Source organism: Giraffa tippelskirchi, chromosome 10, assembly GCF_054371585.1.
Source record: "Giraffa tippelskirchi isolate mGirTip1 chromosome 10, T2T-mGirTip1v1.2.pri, whole genome shotgun sequence".
In the NCBI taxonomy this organism is placed as follows: Eukaryota; Metazoa; Chordata; class Mammalia; order Artiodactyla; family Giraffidae; genus Giraffa; species Giraffa tippelskirchi.
Window position 1 is genome coordinate 147,072,157 of NC_137284.1, and position 23,121 is coordinate 147,095,277.

Here is a 23,121-nt window from a genome sequence, read left to right on the forward strand (position 1 = left end):
GAATGAGTAAAGCGAACAATGATTAACTCCTGATTCTGCTTCTAAAATCATGAAAGTCAGTCTAATGCTGACCCCGCAAGTTCCTAGTTAGGGATCTTAAGACTGGCAGGCATTCTAATTAAAAAGAAACTCCTTGAAATGCTAATTACAATCCACCCATCTGATTAATGAAGCATTAGCTAAGAAGGAAAACGTAAAATACAGTCATTTCAGAAAAGGATGCCCAATACCTTTTATATGAAGACATCTGAACAGGTGGCCAATAGCATTTTTTAGTTCCTACTCCAGAGCATGGCAAGAAAACAAAGTTCTCTTACTTTGCTAAGTTTTCTTTTTTCCCTTTAGTTTCATAATCAAATAAGCTAACACCCTGATCTTATAAATCATTCTTTTTACAACCATTCAACAAGTACCTGAATGTTTCACGTGTGCTAGGCACCCTTCCTAGGACAGGGCTGAGAGCAAAACACAAAACAAAACACTGCCCTCAAGAAGCTCATCTTACAGTGAGAGAGACAGACATTAACAAATAAATATGTACTGTATGACCAGGGAGAGGTGTGCACTAAGTTGGTGTATCTCCTGCAACGGGTTTCCCAGGTGGCTCAGTGGTAAAGAATCCACCTGCCAGTGCAAGAGATGCGGGTTCGACCCCTGGGTTGGGAAGATCCCCTGGAGGAGGAAATGGCAACCCGCCCCAGTATTTTTGCCTAGGACATCCAATGGACAGAGAAGCCTGGTGGGTCCACAAAGTCACAAAAGAGCTGGACACGACTGAGCAACTAAACAACAACAATCTCCAGCAACATCTGCTCTTGTATTAACCACTCACAATCAGATACCAGTGATCCACCCCCATTAAGCGAGCAAAGCATCAATCTTCAAGGCCATCTAATGTCCTCAGTGTCAAAACTACAAGCCTTTTTCCTTCCATTCTCTTTCTCCTGACTGCTCTACATTTACAATCTGAGTAACACCCCCACCCCTCAAATTCTGGCTTCTCGTTTCTGTGACAACTGGGCATCCTCTGAGGTTTTGCCCATATTTTCTTTTCCCATTAAACATCACATCACTGCCAAAGTTTCAGATATTTTATCCATGCGGTTGATTCTCAAATCTACATTTTACAAATTAAGCACTCAATGACTGAGAGTGGTATACCCCTAGGAGAGGCACGACTCATGACTATCCCAGAGAGACAATGCCTTTCTGAAGCTGAATGTAAGCAAGAAAGATCAATTTGAATGGTTCTGACAAGGACTTCCCTGGTGGTCCTGTGGTTAAGACTCCACACTTCCAATGTAGGGGGTGCAGGTTCGACGCCCAGTTGGGGAACTAAGATCCCACACGCTGTGCAGAGCGGCCAAAAAAAGAGACCACAGTTCTGACTACCTACAGTAGGCCACTCTTAGCCTAGAAGATCTCAAACTTGAGAGTGCACAGGACTCGCCAGGATGGCTTGTTGAAATACAGATCCCCAGGCCCTCATTCAGCGAGTCCACAGTAAGCTAAGTGTTCCGTACTTTAATGAATTCCCAGATTGATTCTGACATAAGACATTTATGAAATGTCTTTTGAGACACAGTTGTAGGAAGCAGAGAAAGCATCTCAGGGCAGCTGCAGGGTCCGTGGCAATTTCTGGCGGGGATCTGTGGGAAGAATGTGTGTACATCTGTGTTTGGTGGGTGAGAGAGCTGGGGCCTGTGTGTCAAGCGCAGGGTAATGAGAAGCATGTGTCTCCTGGCCTCCCTGAAGTGCCAAGTTCAGGCTGGAAGAAGGGGCAGCGGGCAGCAGGGACTGAAGGATCTGTCTTACAAAGTGTTCGCTTCTTTCTAGACAGGAAGAATCTGCAGGTAAAAGTGGAAAGGAGGAACTGATAAATGTAGAGGAGCCTTCCGTGTTAGGTCACTGAGAACCCAAGGCTTTTAGTACAGGGCACTATAGCATAAGAACACCACCTACCGTGACCCTGCAGGCGGGGTAGACCCTTCCACCGCTGAACACTCCCTGTCCAGCCCTCCCTGCGCTCTCACCTGGCCCACCGCGGCTCCAATGCTCCCGGTTCCATCAACAATCCCAGTGACGGTTGCCAAAGCCTCACTGCTCCCTTGGATCAACTCCTGACGTCCCAGGTCCGCAGAAATAGCAGAGCTAATCATATTAGAAGGTCCACCAATAAAGAATCCTAAAGTCAGAAACAGAACAGGTTCTTACTAAAACACTACTCATAACAATGCGCTAGGAATCTATTGAGAATTACGTAAACTCTTAATCCCAATACTATAATCGGTATGTTGGAGAGAAACAGAAAGAAGGGGGGAAAATCACCTGTAAAAATGGAAACTTCCCCAGATGTAACATCTTAGTTAGCATCCACTTTCCTCTAGAAAACAGTGAACACAGACCTTTCTAATTCGGTGAAGTGTGCATTCACTGATAACTGTCTGACTAGTTTATCAAATTCTATTATGGCAGAGATGAGTCAGAGTATCTGAATACCCAAATTCTACCAAACACTGAGAAAGAGAGAGAGGAGAAAAAGCGATTTAAATGGTGCAAGCGGTTCCATCTGCCACTGTTCTCAGTGAGGCTGCCACAGGACTGAGCGCGGTCAGGGCCAAGCATCTCACAGAGCAGCAGCAGCTTCAACTATCCCAGGAGCTCAAATTTAAGAATAAGAGTTTTTATCTAACATGGTCCCTAATGGCAGTCAACTGATTCATCTGGGGTTCAAGGGAAGAAATACTGACCAATTCCAACATAGGAGGAAAAACCAGCTACACTGGACTTTTTCAAAGTTGGTGAACTGGTTTCCAATGTAGCATTCTTCCTATACCACTTCTGGGAGTGATATGAGCGGGTGTGGGCCGCGATCAAAAATCGGAGGAAATCTCTAAGGGACTGATTCTGCCACACCAGGACTGAGGCGGTCATGTGAGAGCAGAGAAGCAGGATCTAGGGGAGGCATCTTTCCTTTTACCACCTGAGTTTTCTATAATTAAGTCTTTAGAATAACTCAGCTTGAAGGAGCAATCTGTTTCCTTTTTCCCCTTTTTATTTACAGAGGAACAGGACAGTGAAAGGGAGCCTGTGCCGTACCTGTGACAGCCATCAGAAGCGCATTGATGGACTTGTCGTTTGGAGAACCTGCAAGGAAAGACAGAGACACAGGGTGACGACGTGAGGAGTGCAGTACGTGTGTCTCTACCCAACAGGACACACAGGCCTGGATTCCCGTGACCTCACAGATCACTCCCAGAGATAGCAAGCGGATACGGCTCCATCACTGCCTCGCCCGACTTTCATTTGTAATGTCTGCCTCTGGCTGGTGCTCAAGCTACTGTGACTTCTAAAAGCTACAGGAAAACTCCTATCTCAGCAGCATCTTAAGGGACATATACCAAACCTACTAATTACCATCTTTCCTCTTTTGAAATCTTGTCCCTTTTATTGTTTTATTGGCTCTAATGCTGCACCACCGGAGCCTACCCTTGGACAAAGCATATACACTCCCAAGCAAGCTTTTACACGAACCGACAAAGCACAAGAGATGCCAGTTTCCTCCCCAACGCAAATAAAACTACGTAATGATACTTTTACCGCTGTTTACAGGACAATACAAAGATCCCATTTATGCCCTGGCGGCTGGTCTCAACCACCTCCCCAGGGCTGATCACTGACTCGAGGCAAGTAAATGCCTTAGTCCTAAGAGATGAGGCAAACAGTTTAACTGCAAGGAAATACTCACGACTGTATCCAACCAGGGACCCGATGGCCAGAAGCAGGCTGAGAGCTAACACCGGCGCTCTCTTCTGTAACATGTCGGAGATGAAGCCTTGCAGCGTTCCACCTTCAAGCACAAAGAAGTGCAACCCAATCAATATCTCGAAATTAGCCCAGTTACCTGACCCTTGCTTACCACGTACGCTCCACCCACCAGCAGGATCCTAACACTGGTCTATCCAACAAGAAAGCTGACTCTCCTAAAAAAATCTCCTCCGTAATTTCCTTTTAGAAAGATCACCTGTCAACTCACACGATGGCAGATAGGGACAGACGCCACCAGTCAGACACCGAAATCAGGAAAAATCATCAGACCCACCCCCACTGTTCTTTGCTGTTTTCCCTTCTCCAATCATCTGTGAAGTCTTTTCTTGCCTTTTTTCCCCCCTGCTTTTTATTTGAAAGACAATTAATTAGACTCTGTGCGTCACAGGTTATTAGTAGTAGTGAACGTAAATATTCACTAAAATTAAATGCAGCAATTATGGTTTGGCAAAAACTAATAGGTCAAGATGTTTAAAAAAAAGTTTATGTGGGGGACTTCCCTGGGAGTCCAGTGGCTAAGACTCCACTCCCAGTGCAGGCAGTCCGAATTCAATCCCTGGTCAGGGAACCAGATCCCACACGCCGCAACTGAAGAGTTTGCATGTGGCAGCTAAAGAGCAGGAATACCACAATGAAGATTGAAGATCTCAAGTGCTGCAACTAAGATCCAGTGCAGCCAAATAAATAAACAGTTAAAAAAAAAAAAAGAAGTGATGTGGATCCTTGAAGCAACAGTCACATTCAGATACAGTCCTGTTTGGAACCTCAGGGCACTGGGACATCTGGTACACCCTCATCAGAAGTATGCTCAGGACACAGAAGTATGTGCAAGTCTAAAGGCAGCATCCTCACCTTTGGCTCTGAGTCTAAGAATGAGGGCACACAAGTTCAAATACAATAACAACACATCACCTAAGGATACACTGTGTTTTCATGTGCTCAGGGCAGTTTAGTTTGTCCACAGATCTAAATGTAAAGAAAGGCTACCAAGGTTCTGCCATAGTCATGCAGGTGGTACCCACTATCATGCATTCTGTATATCCATCTGGTTTAGAAGATTCCCACTTCCCTGTTTGGACCTCCCTGGTGGCTCAGTGGTACAGAACCCGCCTGCCAATGCAGGACACTTGGGTGCAATCCCTGGTCCGGAAAGATCTCCTGGAGAAGGAAATGGCAACCCACTCCAGTATTCTTGCCTGGAGAATCCTGAAGACAGAGGAGCCTGGCGGGTTAAGGTCCACGGGGTCACAAAGAGTCAGACACAACTGAGCGACTAAACAACAACTTGCTCGCTTGCACTTTAAGCTGCAGCAAAAAGTCACTATTAAAGTCTGCTGTGGGGCTTCCCTCATGACTCAGTGGTGAAGAACCTGCCTGCCAATTCAGGAGACACAGGTTCGATCCCTGATCTGAGAGGATGCCACATGCCATGGAACAACTAAGTCCATGTGCCACAACTACTGAGTCTGTGCTCTACAGCCCGGAAGCTGCAACTACTGAAGCCCACGTGCCCTAGGGCCTGTGCTCTGCAACAGAGAAGCCACAGCAAGGAGAAGTCTGTACATCTCAAATAGAGAGTAGCCCCTGTTCTCTGCAACCAGAGGGAAGGAAAAAACACCGGGCAGCAATGAAGACCCAGCACAGCCAAAAATAATAAATAAATAAAAGCAACTTTAAAAGAATGGGACACACAAGTTCAAACACAATAACAGCACACCACCTAAGGGTACCCTGTGCTTTCATGTGCTCAGGGCAGTTTAGTCTGTCCACATGTCTAAATGTAAACATTACAGAAAGGCTGCCACAGTTCTGCCACAGCCATGTAAGTGGTACCTACTAACATGCATTCCGTACGTCTGTCTGATTTTAAAGTTTCCCACTTCCTTGTTTACACTTCCAGCTATAGCAAAAAGTCACTATTAAAGTCTGCAGTGTACAAGGAAGCAATTGCAAAACAAAATAATCCCTATTATTCCTACCTTTATGATCTGACAGTCAATACACTAAGCTAATATGTTTCCCTTCTTCAGCTGCAGGTGATAGGTAAAATGAACAAAACTTGGATCTCTGACATACAATTAGCTTTAGAGCTAAGCGATCCCTGGGAGTGTACAAAAGGCTCACACTTAAAGAGATCAGAGAGAGCAACATCCTGGTGCGTCCCAGGACAAAAGAACTGATCCGGCAACAAAGAGCTGAGAAAAAAGAGCTCTATACATCACGGGGCTGCCACAGGCTGGGTCTTCTTTTCTATGGACTTTTTTTTTTTTTAAGAGTTTGGCTATTTACCAGTAGGACAGTTTAGGAAAAATGGCTGTGGAATAAGTGATAAAACTTTAAATGATGCCAGATTTCATAACCCAATAAAATCTGACTAGTGACTCACTCTTGCTAGAGGAAAAGATGCTTCATTGGCCATACCTATAATTCCTCCGACGTCGTACCAGATGGACAGCTGGTCAGCTTCGGCCTCCTTCCATCCAAAGTTGTTACTCAGATAAAAGGGCAACCAGAAGAAGAAGGAGTAATTCACTAACTTCAAGCACGCATAGGCCAGTGAATACTATAAGGAAAACACTCCACTGTCAGTAAGGAACAAACAGCACAGCATAACTACCGTTCTAATACAATTAAACAGCAAAACAAAACGGAAGAGCTGGGGACGAACAGTACCTGATTTTAAAATTAAATGTTCCCATAAATTCCCATTGCCTGAGTTGTCCTAGTCTTCCTCTTCTCTTCCCCCCACTTAGTGTCTAGAAAGGCAGTACGATAAGCCTTGGAATTAAAAACACAGAGGACTACTCCCTAATTGTCCCCACTTTCTTCTCCTTTCAGCTCTCTGGTAGAAGTAAACCGGTGTTTTGAACTATAAGGCAGGGCATGGACTCACATTTCTTTATTTAGATAAAGATAAAAGGTATTCATGCCACTGAGGAGCACTAACCATAAGCAAACGAACCCAGTAAACATCACAGCTTTTATTGCAAGCAGCCAGACCTTTCAGGTTCTACTTCCTTCGAAGTTAATATGATGACCAATGCAAAGCAACGTGACTGGACTCTAGTTCCAAAGGTCTAAGAAAAGCATCAGCATGAAAACTACTTTCATAGGGTAGTTTCTGAAAGCTCTGAGTCAAAAATGAAAGCATAGGATCGTCACAGGCCTCGTGGCTCTAGGTTGAGTAGTAAGTGAGAGCTGCCTTAACATGGCAGTGGGGCTGAGAAACCTATATTCAACACATTATTACCAGGAAATCCTGACATTCAGCATCAAAGGAAGAAGGGGGAGGAATCAAGAGACTCACTTCAAAGGGTGTCTGGCTAGTATATTCTCTTCCCTGGAGCTGCCCCTTATTCCCTAGGTATCACTTGTTTTAAAGGGGTTTCCTGGCAGGACGGCCACCCCCTAGAGAGCCAAATCTCAACCACGAGTGCATTTTGTCCAGACAGCCGGCCACAAAGACAAAGGGATTAAGTTCACTGGATTTCCTTTATACCCTGCCCATAGCGGGGAACAATAGCTTGTGAAATACAAAGGGATAGCAAGGGAGCACCACGTTTAGTCACAACAAATCTAAGTCCTGTCTCAGAAATTAAACTCTTACCAGCAGAATATTTTAATAACTACTGTAAAAAATAACTGATCATTAGCAAAAGAACAGGCCCCCCAGGGAACATGCATTTCCCTGTATGACACGTCATCTTTTGGTTGAAGAATTGTGGGAACTTACACTTCGATTTGAACTCATGCTTAAACTTTATCTGTTGGTTAAGTGTCAGTTCTCTTAGCTTGGGGCAGGGAGAAGGGAGTGGCTAAGTATGAAACAGGACAACCAGCAGACTCTGAATCTAGCTGAGAGGTTGTATTCGTAAAGCACCATTAAACAATAAAATTAAAAAGGTGCTTATTCACACTAACTCGGCACTGCAGACTCCAGGGAGGATGGACTGGTAGGCCTTCTATCCACAGGAAGGGGAACTGAGACACAAGGAGGACCTGGGTGATGCCACAGACCTCACAGAGGCTCAGTGGGTAAGCTGGCAACATAACCTAGGCTTCTTAACTTCACTCCCGCGCTAGAGGCCCGAAACACCAAGACAGAAAAACCGCAGCAGGATGGACTCGGTTTAGATGTTAGGGAAAAAACCTGACCGTGGAGGTTATGGAATCACTGGAATGCACTACGAAGGGATACTGTGGAGCATCCTGCTCTGGCCTTTTACAGAAGCAAACTATTTTTTTCCCTAGAATGGCAAGAATATGGGCAAAGAAGACAGACTTAACGAACCACTCAAGCCCCTCTTGATCTACTTATAGTTCTATAAGACTTCAACAGGCCAAAAGGCATACATTCAAAAACTCCCATTTTTGCCTTCTTACTCAAACTCTAGTATCAGGGTCAGCAAATTGGGGCTCACGGGCCACTTCCGGTCAGCTCCACTGGTTCCATCTTGTCTGTGGAGTCCTCTGCTCTACTGAGCTAAGTGGCTGTGGCAGAGACTGAAAACATCTACATTTGGCTCTGCACAGAAAAGGTACCAACCCCCGCAATGAGTATCAGATATAATTTCAAGTGGTGTCAATACAGAAACAAGCTGAGGGCCACTATTCGCAATTCCTCTGGACATATATTCCTGAAATAAAGTCTCAAAGAGAAGCTAACTGCTTCAAGCTGCCTTATCCCCAGCAGTGCTACTACCCAGGCTATGGTATCTCCCAGGCTTCGGTGGGTAGATTTGAACAGTCCTTACCGCTATAACTCCAGGAAGGCAACAAGCCTGGTAGAAGCTTATTGCCTTGACTTGGGTCACAGTATTGCCTTCTTGGATTGAATAATTAGGTTCAGCTTCATCTTCGTTTTCAGCACCATTAATTAACGGCCTGTGAGAGTCTTCTTCAAAACTTTCTTCTGTCTCGATACCTGGGATACCTAAAACAGCGACACCCACATTGAGAGGGTGCCCTCCAGGTGCCCGGCACTGTGCTAAGTGCTTTACATGTACCATTACTTATGAGGTCCATGCTATTTTTATTTGCATTTTACAGAAAAAGTTACTAAGGTTCAGAGTCCAAGGTCAATTAGGGTCACATAGCTAATGAGCAACAAACCCAGGACTCAAACTCTCCTTTATCTGGCTTCAAAGCAATGTTTTTTCAACTATATCACACTATCTCTCTTACATACAGAAAAACTCGTTAATTACGTACTATTAAACTGACGTGTCTCTTCAGTAAGACTCAAAAGATAGAAGAATCATACATCTATCTGCTTCTGTGGTTTCATTTGTACGTTCTGCCTGTACGATCTGTATTTAACCACAGATAAGTATTTCAATGAATTATTCTTCTGAAGAAAAAAAGATCTGTCTCAAGAAGCGAAATTCGAAATCCATCCATGCTAATTTCAAGCCAACATCTCCATTATAAAACCTCATTTGCAAATGATGAGTTTTCCCTGAATCTATAAAAAGGTGAGCCTCACTCCCTCAAACATTTGCAGCTATGCCAGGCGAGGCCGTGGTGTCGACAGGACACCAAACAGCAAGAATGCTCTTTTAATTCACTGAAAGGAGCTCATAGTTCTCCTAGGGAGAAAGATCGGGCTGTTTCAGCCTCGGGTTTCTCTTTGCCCATGTTAGCAAGACAATCTGAGTAGTAAAGCAGCTTCTCTCACCGATTTCTTCCGGTGACACCAGGAGTCCAAAGAAGATGACGATCCCGCCAGCAAACTGCACAGCCGCCGTCACCAGGAAGGCATACTGGGGGGGTGGGAAGGGGAAAGGTCCTCCTGACACATCTGGGATGCTCGTTAACCACACAGTCGTTACAGACACAAGTGGGAGGACGGGGCGACTGGGAGGGAAATGAGCGCCAGGCGCCTGGCCTCCGCCAGGCCCTGAGCTAAGTGTTTTACTTGTTTTCTCACAAGTTTTTCCCAGGGACTCTGTGGAGCTCAGAGAGGATAATTAAGGTCTCCTGGACACTGAATGGTACTATTACAACTGGGAAGTCAGAAGTAGCTCCAAAAATAGTGCTCTTGCCACCACTCAGCCTCACGTAACAGACAGTATCTGCCCTCAAAGACAGTTTCCAGTTGAGGGGGATTAAACACTACACACAACATTAATTAATAGGAACTTTGCTGGTGGTCCAGCAATTAAGAATCTGCCTTGCAATGCAGAGGATGTGGGTTCGATCCCTGGTTGGATAACTAACATCCCACATGCCATGGAGCAACTGAGCCGGTGCAACTACTGAAGTGAGCACGATGCGACAAAGACTCTGAGTGCCGCAGCGAAGACCTGACACAGCGAAAAACTAAAAAAGATAAATTTAAATCAGAGACACCACACATTAATATAGCCAGCATGGAGCTGAATAAATGAGAAGACTGAGTCTCCTTAGGAAACATACAGAGGAACTGAATTTGGAAGAAAAAAGCCAAAGAGGTTGAAGGAGGGAGACAGTGCTTTAGGGAAGAGCTGAAAATCCTGGCAAGTGACCACCTTTCCCAGCACAACTGAAGCCCCGACACCAGGCGGGAGGGAGACGGGAAGCCTTCTGCATGGGGGGAGCTGAGGGCTGTGCTGGGGGTCACAGGGAAGAACAACTGTCCTTCCAACGGTCCAGGTGAGACACTCGAGAGCCAGGCGGCATCAGTGAATTTTATTAAAGAGAGAATGGGGCCTGAGGTGTCAATGAGTGTTTCCAGGATTCAAATCTGGGAGCAGCCCATAGGATGACCTGAAATTCCCATTTGAGCCAATTAGTACAATCCAGGTGTGAAGCTAAGAAACCTGGGAAAAGGTGACTATGAACACAGGAAGGACTTCCCACTGGCCCTAACTAGACCAAAATTCTTCAAGGACCAAACACTTGGCAAGCTGTTTAAAAACTGTTACCTACTTTCTAAAAGAGCAACTTACTTTCAGTTACTAGGTTTGGGGTTTTATTTTGTTTTGGCCGCACTGCATGGCTTGAGGGATCTTAGTTCCCCGACCAGGGACTGAACCCACACCCCTCGGCAGTGAAAGTTTGGAGTCCTAACCACTGGACTACCAGGGAATTCCCAAATATTAGGTCTTTGAAAAGGCATTCCATTGACAAGAGCCATTCGATTTTTATTTGCCGAACAAATAAGCACTGTTATTTAGCTTGTACTTTCCAAAGTTTGTTTTGGAAATACGCAAGCCAATACAATAGATACTCTTTAATTCTTCCTCCGTTTCACATAAATGGCAATACTCAACACACAGTTATCTTCACTTAACATGCCACTGAGCTCTAGCCCAATCCGGACACACAGGGCTGCCTAATTCTACTCCACAGCTGCACAGATTCCACTGAATAGGTGTTTTGTGGTTTACCTGTTTCCCGTTTGGTTGACATCTGTTACCAGTCTTTTGCTATTACAAACAACGCTGAAGTAAATAACCTTGCTGATGTACTCTTTGTATATGATGAAGTATACTCATCAGTCAGATTAATTCATGGAAGTTGAACTGCTAGGTTAGAGCCATTATAATTCTGATGTGTTAGTCGCTCAATCATGTCCGAGTCTTTGCAACTCCATGGACTGTAGCCCACCAGGCTCCTCTGTTCATGGGATTCTCCAGGCAAGAATACTAGAGTGGGTTGCCATTCTCTTCTCCAGGGGATCTTCCCGACCCAGGGATCAAACCCGGGTCTCCCGCATTGCAGGTAGATTCTTTACCGTCTGAGCCACCAGGGAAGCCCAGTTAAGTGACTGGGCTTTTGACCGACATTCTATATTGACGCCAAGAGGAGTTATTTACTCGCCCACCCCGCAATGCCTGCTCTGCCACCTCCTAATAAACATGGTATCAGATGTCTGGATTTTTACCAATCTAATAAGGATACAGTGTAGGTGTTTTCCTTTTTTTTTTTACAGTGTAGTTTTAACTTGCATTTCTCTACCACTTAATACCTAAACTCCTACAAGGGCAGAGATTTTTGGCTCTTTGGGCCAAGGCGCTATCCTCTACTGCCTTGGGGCACTTAAGAGGAACTTAATATTACTGAATGAATAAACAAGTTCTGAGTGAAGTAGAATATCCTGTCATATGTTTACAAGCCATTTCTCTTTCCTTTCCATGAACTACACATTCAAATCCTTTACCTTTCTTTCCGTGCACTGTTAGTCTTTTTCTTTATCAATTTGTGGGCACACTATATATTAAGAAGATTAGCTCTTTATCTGTAATATGAGTTGCAAGTACTTTTCCCCAAATGACTATGTCTTTAGACTTAGGTGTTTTTCCATGACTAATTTTTTTTAATGTGTTTTAATTTACCACAAGCTTGTCCACTCTTAATACAAACCTTGCCCCTCCCAGACACAGCACTAAGTCATTTTAAATGGTCACAGGATTACTTCCTAAAAATAAAAAATATATTTATATACTGAAGAAAAAGCTACAAAATAAAAACCCACCTACCTCATAACCATACTGCAGAACAGAAGACGCTAGACATGCGCCCAAAATATTGCCCACTGAGGCACAGGCACTCCAGAGACCAAAAACAACTCCTCGCCTAGGATGGGAACAGAGCGGAACAGAAGACAACACAATCAGAAGGGGTTCTGTGTGCAGCTCAAGTACAAAAGGGCCAAATGGTGCAGGTTCACATTACACAGCATCAATGCCCCATTTCCATGTGTTTTTTTAAAGTACACCCAGATGGCAAAACACTTAATGGGTAGCTCTCTTCTTCTAAGATTTTATTATACTAAAGTTCAATTTGGGGCTCACTGAAAGCCACTATTAAGAGAATTTTAAAAAGACAAGCCCCATGGATTTGGAGAAACTATTTGGATACCCCTTATCTGACAAAAGACTTGCTGCTGGGATATAAAGAAATCTCAGAACTCAATACTGTGAAAAATAAACAATGCAATAAAATTCTAAGGAGTGTAAATCTATAATCATCTCAAATACAAAGTTTCTGAAAAGGGGGCAAAGATTTTAATAAACACGTTACACACACACACACAAAATAAGATGCAAATAAGCACATGAATGGAGAAGGAAATGGTAACCCACTCCAGTCTTCTTCCCTGGAAAATTCCACGGATAGAGGAGCCTGGTGGGCTACAGTCCATGAGGTCGCAAGAGTCAGACACCGCTTAGCGACTAAACCATCACTAAGCACATGAAAAGATGTTCAGCATCATCAAACATCAGGGAGATGCAAATTAAAACCACAAGGTATCACTACACACCTAAGAGAATAGCAAAGTCAAAACACACTGAGCATACCAAGTGTTGGCAAGGGTGCAGAGCACCCAGAACCCTTCCACTCTGCTGGTAGGAACGTAAAGTGGTTCAACCACTGTAGAAGAAACTGCCAGTTTCTTAAAAAGATAAACATGCTCCTACCATAAGATCCAGCCATTCTACTCCAAAGTATTTATCCAAGGGAACGAACGATTTGTGAACAAATAAGCACAGTGGCTTCAATAGTAAAAGCCAAAAACTAAAAACCTAGATGTTCACCAACAGCTGAACAGATAAACTGTGACACAATGGATGACTCCTTAGCCATAAAAAGGAATGAACTATCGATGCAGACACGGATGAATCTCAACATTACTGTGCCGAATGGAAGAAGAGAGACAAGAAAACAAACTGCAGGGACTTTCCGGGTGGTCCAGAGGTTAAAACTGGGAGCTCCCAATGCAGGGGGTACCAGTTTGATCTCTGGTTGGGGAACTAAGATCCTACATGCCGTGAAGCATGGCCCAAAAAAATCAAAAACAAAAACGGAGAGGGAGGCAACACCGTACAGTGAAAAAGCGTGTTCAGAAGTCACTTCCAGCTCTGCAGAGTGATCACCAGCAGCTCACGGCACGGGCTCAATGCTCTCATCTGGAAAACATCTGGAAAGCGCTGTGCTCCTCAAAGGCCTGGGTGCAGTGGCAGAATTGACAGTTGGGGCCTGCAAAGGTGTATCTACTAGTACTACCACCCTCAATGTGTTCTAAAACACTATGACCCCAGGACTTCCATGGCAGTCCAGTGTTTAAGACTCTGAGCTCCCAACACAGGGCACACAGGTTCGATCCCTGATTGGGGAACTGAGATCCTGCATGCCAAATGGCGAGGCATAAAAAAAAACTATGACCCCTGGCAACGGGAGGAGGGATACGACTTACGCAAGGTAACAGCTTTTCAGGGCAATGTCTTCAGTAGATCATTTAACTTTTTTCACTTGGAAATCAAATTATTTGAACTAGACAATCTCTACATTTTCACCAGTACGATAATGCCCCAAGCCTTTAAAACACAAAACCTACCAAGAGGATCCTAGAGGGAAGAGCAAAGGTCGGGGTCGGAAGAACATGCTGATCAAAGACATGATTTCAGAAGAAACTAGCTGAAAACAATTGTGACTGTAAGTTGTCACAGTTTTACTGGTACTTTGTGGTTTACTGCTACATTTCACAGGAAGAGTCACTGTGTGTCAAGTGGAACATCATCAATTTCACGTACTACTTGTTATTCACTTAAAAACAGACTGTCTTACTTTCAAAAGTAAACTGTAATGGCTTTCTTGAATGTGCTGTTTGTCTCTGTGACTGAAACAGAGAGATAATGACGAGTTAAGACTGTCCAGTCACTGCTACCGAACACCCAGTGTCATCCAATTTGGAAAAGCTCAGATAAGGTTTATCTCAAAATGATACATGTCAAAGTGATTATCTTGAAATAACAGGATTTCAGGTGGTTTTGCCTTTATTTCTCTTTGTTCGTTTGCAATAGCTGGTTTCACGACATTAATCAAGTTGCTTTGGTATAATTTTCAAAAATCATGAATGGAAAGACGTTACCTTAAAAATTTTAATAAAAATAAACAGCACACAAACAGCATCACCTACTCCCAAGAGAAAACTAAAGTATAAGAGGGGAGGGACTTCCCTGGTGGTCCAGGGGTTAAGAATCCACCTTGCAATACAGACAATGCGGGTTCGATCCCTGTTTGGGGAACTAAGATCCCACATGCCGCAGAGCAACTAAGCCCACGCACAACTGCTTAAGCCCACACGCCACAACTAGGCAGTTCCTGCACTGAAAGGAAAGATCCCACAAGACGTGACAAAGATCCATGTGCTGCAACTAAGACCTGGTATAACTAATAAATAAATAAAATTTTTGAAGTATCACTGGGGAATTAGTACCTCTGAAAATCAATTCTATTAAACCAGTGACACTAGAGTTGTAAAGAAACAGAACTCACTAGCACAGGGCTTCCCTAGTGGTACAGTGGGTAAGAATCCACCTGCCAACGCAGAGCACACAGGTTTAAACCCTGGCCCAGGAAGATTCCACATGTCAAGAAGCAAGTAAGCCTGTGCGCCACAACTACGGAGCCCACGCTCCAGAGCCGGACAACTGCTGAAGCCTGTGCACCGACAGCCTGTGCTCTGCAACCACAGAAGCCACAATGAGCAGCCCATGCACTGCAACTAGGGAAAGCCCACGTATGGCAACAAGGACCTAGCATAAACAAAAATAAATAACAGTATTTAAAAAAAAAGAAATCACTAGCACACTGAACATAAACATTATTTCACAACAAATACAGATCATCATCGAGCAAGCTCCACTGCTCCCATTAGGAAACTGGGGAAGCTGGAAAACCGAGAGGAGCTGCCTAAAGCGTGCACTGATCGCCACGGCAGGTGGGTAATACCCTCTGGGCACACTGGCCCCTACGCAAGCGAGTAAACAAAAAGACAGAGCTATCAACGAAACTAATGTGTGATTCACAACACATGAATATTTATCCAGGACAAAAGCTAGAAATCCAAATTAACAGTCCCTGAAGGCAGAGAGTCATAAATGATGGTAAACAACAAAGGCAGAGTGTCACGAACGGCAGTAAGAAACGAAGCCAAGTCTTTGGGTATCTCTACTTATTTTCCATCCTGTAGGTTAAGTATGGGTCTTCCTGGGTGGCCCAGAAGATCCGTCAGCAGGTGCCCATCCATATGCCATGGCCCCCGGTTTAGGGGGGAAACGGCCAATTTAACTAAGGCCCAAAGTCTGGCATTCTTCATCTGCATCTTCTTAAAGCCTTTGCTCTGTGACCCTTGGCAAGTCCCAAGGACAACTTCTGAGCTCAATTTCCTTATCTTTAATTTAAGGTCAAACTAGATCACTGAGTCTCAAAAATAGGGAAGGCAAAACCCACAGGAAGATACATGATGAGATGGCATATGAGACTTCTATTATTACAATGTGTTATCTGTGTTCTCTAAAGGGAAGATTTCAAAAAAAAAAAAAAAAAACTGAGATGTACTGCCTCAGCCACAAAGTCTGACCATGGTCAGAACAGTGCTGTGAACGTGTCTCACGGGCCAGACCTTCTCTATAGAGTCCACACCGTCTCCAATGTCCTTTGACGTGAAACCTCCTCTCTCTGCTATTCTAAACTTCCTAAAATAGAGGGAAGACACGGGTGGTGTTGAAAAGATCAAGTGATGGGCAGCTGGACACAGCGGGGTAAGCGGAGGAGGGTGGGACGAACTGGGAGAACAGCACTGACGTATACACACTACCATGTATACAGCTGACAGCTAGTAGGAAGCTGCTGTGTGACACGGGGTGCTTGGCTCGGTGCTCTGTGATGACCTAGAGCAGCAGGGGGGGGGGGCGGCAGGGAGGCTCAAGAGGGAGGGGATATGTGTACACATACAGCTGAGTCACTTCACTGTAACACTGTAAAGCAATTATACTCCAGTAATAAAATTTTCAAATTTACAGACAAAAAAAAGGGATAGAGCGAACTGACTCTGACAAATCTGAACCACAGGATATTCAAACTACTATCAAACAAGGAAATGAACGAGGAAGGAAGTGGCATACCCAGCTTTCCCAAACCAGTTGCCCATAACAGCAACGACGCAGGGCCAGCCGGTGGACTGCAGCAGGCCGTTCACGATCCACAGGCTGCAGTACAGCCCCTTGTTGTAGAAATGCAGCCATTCCGTGAGAGTGCCAAAGATGAACACCTTAGGGAAGAAGAAAGAACGAGACCTGTGTCACGTCCCATGGACACCCCGACTCAAGACACTCTGTGATAGACACATTCAATGTCTGGAGCCTGAGAGACTCGCAGCAGACTCTTCAGATGCCCTTGCTCAGAGTGGCCTTGGGCAAGACAACCATCAAACCACCCCCGACCAGCGAGGCAGAGACAGTAAACAGCGTAAAACGCAGCGAGGACCATCCCTCCAGCTTGCCTCTCCAACTCTAAAAAGATTGAGTCTCCATTGTGTGACCTCATCTTACATCTATTTCCCTTTCCTCTTGTTTTTGGAGGACGGTAAAAGAGACTACCGGAGTTCACATGTGTAAATTTCCAGGCACATTCTGGGGGCCAGAAAGCACCCACTATTGTTATTAACCGTGGCTACTCAGTGTATCAGCATAACTTGTGACTGACTCAGTCATTTGGTGGCATGTATCAAGTGACTGCTTTTTTCCAGGCATTCTGCTCAGGGTGGGCGTTTTATTTGTAGTCAATCTCCTTTGGGAATGTTTGGCGTGGGTTTAAAAATGGTGTATGTCTAATATTGTATGATTCCAGTTACATGACATCCTGCAATGAGGGAAACCATAAGGAAAAACAGGCAGTGGTTGCCAGAGGCTGGGGACAGAAGACACGGTGGCAGTTACACAACTATAGTCACTTGTCAAAATTCAAAACTGTACACTAAAAAGGCTAAGTTTACGTACATACGTCAGCTTTTCTAAAAGTGTGTTAAAAAAAAAAGAAAGCAAAGAAAACATTGGGTTGGCCAAAAAGCTCATTTGGGTTTAGGGAAAAACCCTAAACCAGGTTTTAAAACAGTTTGTACATATATATGGGTGAGCAGCTTGTGAATAAAGTGCTTCAATCTCTGAAATATAAAGGAAAATAATTTTTTTTCCATACACCAATGGCAGATATTGAAAAACAATTCATAGAGTCTAACTAAGCCCCATGCTTTTATTCAATCACCAAGTGCTTGTGAACAAATACAGATGATTAAAATATGGATCCTGCCCTCTGGAGCACTGAATACGCCAGGAACCATTCCAAATGCCCCCCACACAGTAACTCACAGGACCCTCACTGCAACCCTGGGTGCAGGTATTGAAAAGCGGAGCCTGAAGCATGGAGAAACCACAGCTGGAAGCTGCAGAGGAAGGACTGAAAGCCTGGCAGTGCAGCCCTGCCGAGTCTATGGTCTCGACCACCCTGCTGCAGATTCCTAAGGGCAACAAGGCTGACCAGAAACAAGCAGGCTGAGCGGCAGACAATGGAAGTGCCTTCAAGGAAAGTCAGGGGCAAGGGCTCAGGACAGGGAGCGACAACTTCCAGGAGCGGGGTGGATAAAGTCAGGCATGGGGAAACAAGGGTCATCTGGCCAGTGACTTGAAGGAGACGCTGAGTCAGACTATGCAGAGCTGAGCGGAGGACGCTGAAGGCAGGAAGAAGAGCAAGAACAGTAGCAGTGAGGTAGAAAGGGGCAGGATACGTGAGGGCCACAGGAGGCAGCTTGGTTTGGGCGAGCAGAGGGGTGACACGCAGGGCAGACGTGACTGTAGAAGAAAGCCGGGACCAGGTACTCGAGAGCACCGGACACCACCCGAGTTATGCCGTGACTTTTGCTGGTGACTGAGAATCAAGGAAGGGGTGTGACTGAAATCATACTCTCAAGATATGCCTTAACCAAAAAGGCACACAAGGGATCAGAAAACCAAAGATTCATTTTACTATTCTATTCTATAGACAGAAGTAGGGGGCTTGTGTGGATTCTAAAATTCCCGGCCAAGGTAATGGTAACTGGAATGAAAATAACAATGCTTTTCAACTTACCACTAACGCAGAAGAGCACATGCCAAAAGACAGAACCCATCGCAAATTCAGCCGATCCCCGACGATACCGCTGATGAAAAGGCCCTGAGAAGAAAGCATTTCATTTTACAGCTCTGGGTAACAACACAGCCTGGGAAAAGTAAGATACATTCCAAAGCAAATGAGGTAAACAATACACAAAAATTAAACCTCGCTCTCGTGCTTAGCCTAACCTCTGTATCAGTTTCACCAGTGTTTCAAGAAATGACAACTGCTTCTGCACACTGTAAACATTTCATGCACCAAGACAGTGCAATTCAGTGCAAATTTTTCTTCTATTTGATCCCCCTAACTGCCTGACACATCTAGGGAAAAAAAAGAATAATTATAATAAAACAAGCACAAAAATATACTTCATCTTCTAGAACAGATGAACTCCAACATCAGTATCTGCTTTCCCAAAGGGATTCGTCTTAGCCATTTGCATTCTGAATGAAGATGTTACAACATGTCCTAAGGAACAGAAGCTTTGAGGGCACGCGCCCTGCCTGTTTAATCTAACCCTTGAGTTTCATCACACCACAAGGCAAGGAGAACAGGGGGGCAGAGATGGTAATTATAGCTGAAGATAAGTACAAGTGTTCTGCCTTCTGCTTTCCCCCCACTAAGCGGTAGGAATTAAAAGGCTGAGCTCATGGCAGGACTTTCCGGGCTTCCCTGTTGGCTCAGACAATAAATAATCAGCCTGCCAATGCAGGAGACCTGGGTTCGATCCCTGGGTTGGGAAGATCCCCTGGAGAAGGGAATGGCTACCCACTCCAGTATTCTTGCCTGGAGAAGTCCATGGACACAGAAGCCTAGCGGGCTACAGTCCATGGGGTTGCAAAGAGACAGACACAACTAAGCAACTAACACACACATACAGCAGGAAGCAGATCAAAAAGCTAAGGGCAACACACTTCAGGTTTCTTCCACAAACATGTAAAATGAATAAATGTCTTAACTAAATACCTAAATTCAGATACACGTGTTTCTAATAAACTGACTATATTATACATATAATATATATATTGTGGCTCAGCTGGTAAAGAATCTGCCTACAATGCAGGAGACATGGATTCGATCCCTGGGTAGAAAGTTTCCCCTGGAGAAGGGAAAGGCTACCTACTCCAGTATTCTGGATTCTGGCCTGGAGAATTCCATGGACTGTATAGGCCATGGAGTCACAAAGAGTCAGACACGACTGAGCGACCTTCACACACACACACACATAAGAGAAAATTTAGATGATAAACATCATAATAAATGTTTCTCCCTCATTACTGTCAACCTTTCACTAAGCCAGAAGAGGTTAGAGAAGATTCTACGTTCTAAAGCTCTAATTTACATGGTCTTATGCATAGGGTTTTCCTGGTGGCTCAATAGTAAAAAATCTACCTGCCATTGCAAGAGATAAGGGTTCAATCCCTGAGTCAAGAAGATCCCCTGGAGTAGGAAATGGCAACCCATGCCAGTATTCTTGCCTGGAAAATTCCAAGGACAGAGGAGCCATGGGGTCACAAAGGAGTCAGACACGATTGAGCAACTAAACAACAACCTTATATATAGTAAAGGCAGAGAAGAAAATCTCTCAATTGTGTTTCACATTAGGGACCTAATTTATTCTGTACTGCTCCAAACGCCCAGACAATACCTGGAAATTACAGAAGGAAATGCAGCTCAATATAAAGAGCTATTATCACTAATTTTTTTTTTTTTTTGCCACACCACACAGTACGTGGGATCTCAGCTCCCTGACCAGGGATCAAATCCCCATCCCCTGTACTGGAAGCAGAGTCTTAAATGCGGGACAGCCAGGGAAGTCCAGATCATTGATTTTTCATGGCACTTATCTTTTATCTCATAAACGTATTTAATCCTATAGACAACTATATTATCATAACTCTATAGATAAGGAAACAATCCAAAAAAAAAGTTAAATTCCATTTTGATACTGAGTGTATCATAGCTACTTGGTAGCACGGAGCCACCGTGAGACCACAAGACTTCCTCCAATACTTCCTCAAAGGCCAAAGGAGAAGCACCACGGGATGGGATTCTGTACCGAAAAGGCTGGGCTGCGGAGCTGGGCTAAATGATCCAACACTTGCTCCAACTGGGTCTGTCAGTTTCCTCCTCACAGACAGGATATTCTAAGAATTACTCAAATAAACATGTGGAGAGGACGTTGGGACTTTCACCCAGTATGTCACTTCGCCTGCACAGCTGCTGCTGTTTAGTCGTCGCTCAGTCATGTCTGACTCTTGGCGACCCCACGGACTGTAGCCTGCCAGGCTCCCCTGTCCGTGGGATTTTCCAGGCAAGAATACTGGAGTGGGTTGCCATTTCCTTCTCCAGGGGATCTTCCCGACCCAAGGATCAAACCCTCATCTCCTGCTTGATAGGCGGGTTCTCTACCATGGAGCCACCTCTGCAGCCACCACAGATGTTCCCGATGACCAGACAGGGACTCCGGCTGCCCGATTTCAGGATACTACCTCAGTCAGAGCTGGCCCCGGCCACCCTCTTGTGGTTCTCCTGCTCCCTCCCAGCCTCCCCGCCCCATCCCTCGTCTTCCCCAGCTGGAAATGAAGAAACCCCTTTCCCGGGGCCCAGCTCAGTCTTCCCACCTCATCAACTCTCCCTGTCCTCTCTTCCCTGTCCTGATCAACTCTCCTGATGATTTTCATCCAATCTTGAAAAAAATCATCTACATGCAAAGGGCTCCGAAATCTCTACCTACACTCACATCTCTGCTCTTCTCGAGGTCCTTCCTGGCCATCCCACCTACGAGACAAACTCACTCCCTGCCTGGTTCTACTCCACAGCACTTAACACCTTTGAACACACTCAGTAATGCCCTTCCTTACAGCACTGTATTACTGTTTGTCTCTCTTAGTTCCCAGTCAAGAACAGGAGCTTTTTAAAGGTCGGGAGTTTTCCTGTGCTGCTCACTGATGAATTCCCCTCAACGAGAAAACTACCAGCCATACACTAGGCGCTCTAGAAATCTGTGTCACATGGATGGATGGATGGATAGATGGATGGACAGGAAGGACACAAAATATAAACTCCAGGGAAATTGAACTCTCTTTAGTCGGCACATTCAAAATCCCTCACCAACTTGGTAAGATGTGGAATCATTTACGTCTTTCCTCAACAGAAAAGCCTAGCGTTCTAAAACTTACCACGGCATAGGAGAAGAGGAAAATGGTGTCCAGCGTTCCAAGGAAAAGAGTGGCTTCCTCTGCGCTGGGAAACAAATGGTTGCTGCTCCAAACCTGCGGTCACACAACAACAAGAACCTGTTAAGTCTCACTAGGCCAGAGCACCTTCTGGAGCCACCTCCACCCACACTCACGGAAACCTGGTGAGGTTGAAAAGAGCAAATCAGCACTCTGTACCTGAGGAAACCATACGCAAACAGGTCCATGAGGCCACAACGATTTGCATAGTAACACTAAAATGCTATCTGCTTCTTCCCTTTTAACTGTTCCACTGATGGTGCAAAAGCAGTGGTGGGTAAAACTCCTGTGCCTAAGCATAAGTGGAGGCAGTTACACCAAACTACACTATTAAGCGCTGTATCTTTTACTGCCTCACAGTTCCCCAAAAGGAGCAATTTCACTGAAGAAGGTCCTTGGCACACGCTAGACGCTCAATAAATATTTGTCAAGCATTAAAAATTATTAATCTTATTAAATCTGGCCCGAGTCCCCACCCCCCCTTTTTTAAAAATATTCTGTGCCATGAAATAGAAAATATGCATCTAGCACTCAGCACACCAAAGAAAGACGGCTGTTTTGAGAAAACTGTGAGTTGCAGGCTGGAATGTCATTTTTCCTTGAAAGAGTGACTGACAGACAAAGGCTAGTTATTCAGATTTGGGTTTCTGGCAGATATTTCCTCCGAAAAGAATGAAATGAGCCTGTCACTTCCAAGACCCATTCAAAGGACAAGACAGACAAATAGATCTTAATGTAAGAGGGTAAAAAAGTTAATTAATATAGTTTCAGATTCCACTGTCACTAACCTTTAAGAAATTGCCTCTTGTCAAATTCTGGTATAGTATCAAAGACAAATATCCACAATTAACTAAAAAGGCTATTAAAATACTTCTCCCCTTTCCACTATGTATCTCTGAAAGCCAAACTCTCTTCACACACTTCAAAGGATCCTGCTACAAGAGGCTGAATTCAGAAGCAGACACGAAAATCCATTGTCTTCTATTAAGTCAGACATGAAGAGATTTCCAAAAATGTTAAGTCAATGTCACTCTCCTTAGCAAGTGATTCTTTTTGTTGTTTTGAAAAAGTCATTTTTCATCAAATGTTATTTATGTTAACGTTATGGGTTACTCAGTTCATTTTTTTAATAACTTAA

The 23,121-nt window shown here is 44.6% G+C and overlaps 1 protein-coding gene across 8 annotated transcripts in view; it reads right to left on the reverse strand.

The window, feature by feature from the left end:
- Positions 1-23,121, reverse strand: part of SLC37A3 (solute carrier family 37 member 3) — a 103,322-nt gene that overhangs the window by 43,594 nt on the left and 36,607 nt on the right. For 6 of the 8 annotated variants that reach the window (XM_081534288.1, XM_081534290.1, XM_081534289.1 and 3 more), the window contains 10 exons: positions 21,927-22,019; positions 18,721-18,804; positions 16,722-16,867; positions 12,291-12,387; positions 9,506-9,590; positions 8,583-8,761; positions 6,250-6,391; positions 3,749-3,850; positions 3,100-3,147; positions 2,034-2,185 (listed from right to left, as the gene is read on the reverse strand). In XM_081534288.1, coding sequence (XP_081390414.1) covers positions 2,034-2,185; positions 3,100-3,147; positions 3,749-3,850; positions 6,250-6,391; positions 8,583-8,761; positions 9,506-9,590; positions 12,291-12,387; positions 16,722-16,867; positions 18,721-18,804; positions 21,927-22,019 — 1,128 coding nt within the window. The remainder of the gene's footprint in view (positions 1-2,033; positions 2,186-3,099; positions 3,148-3,748; positions 3,851-6,249; positions 6,392-8,582; positions 8,762-9,505; positions 9,591-12,290; positions 12,388-16,721; positions 16,868-18,720; positions 18,805-21,926; positions 22,020-23,121) is intronic. The other 2 variants (XM_081534293.1, XM_081534292.1) reach the window with 1 other exon arrangement.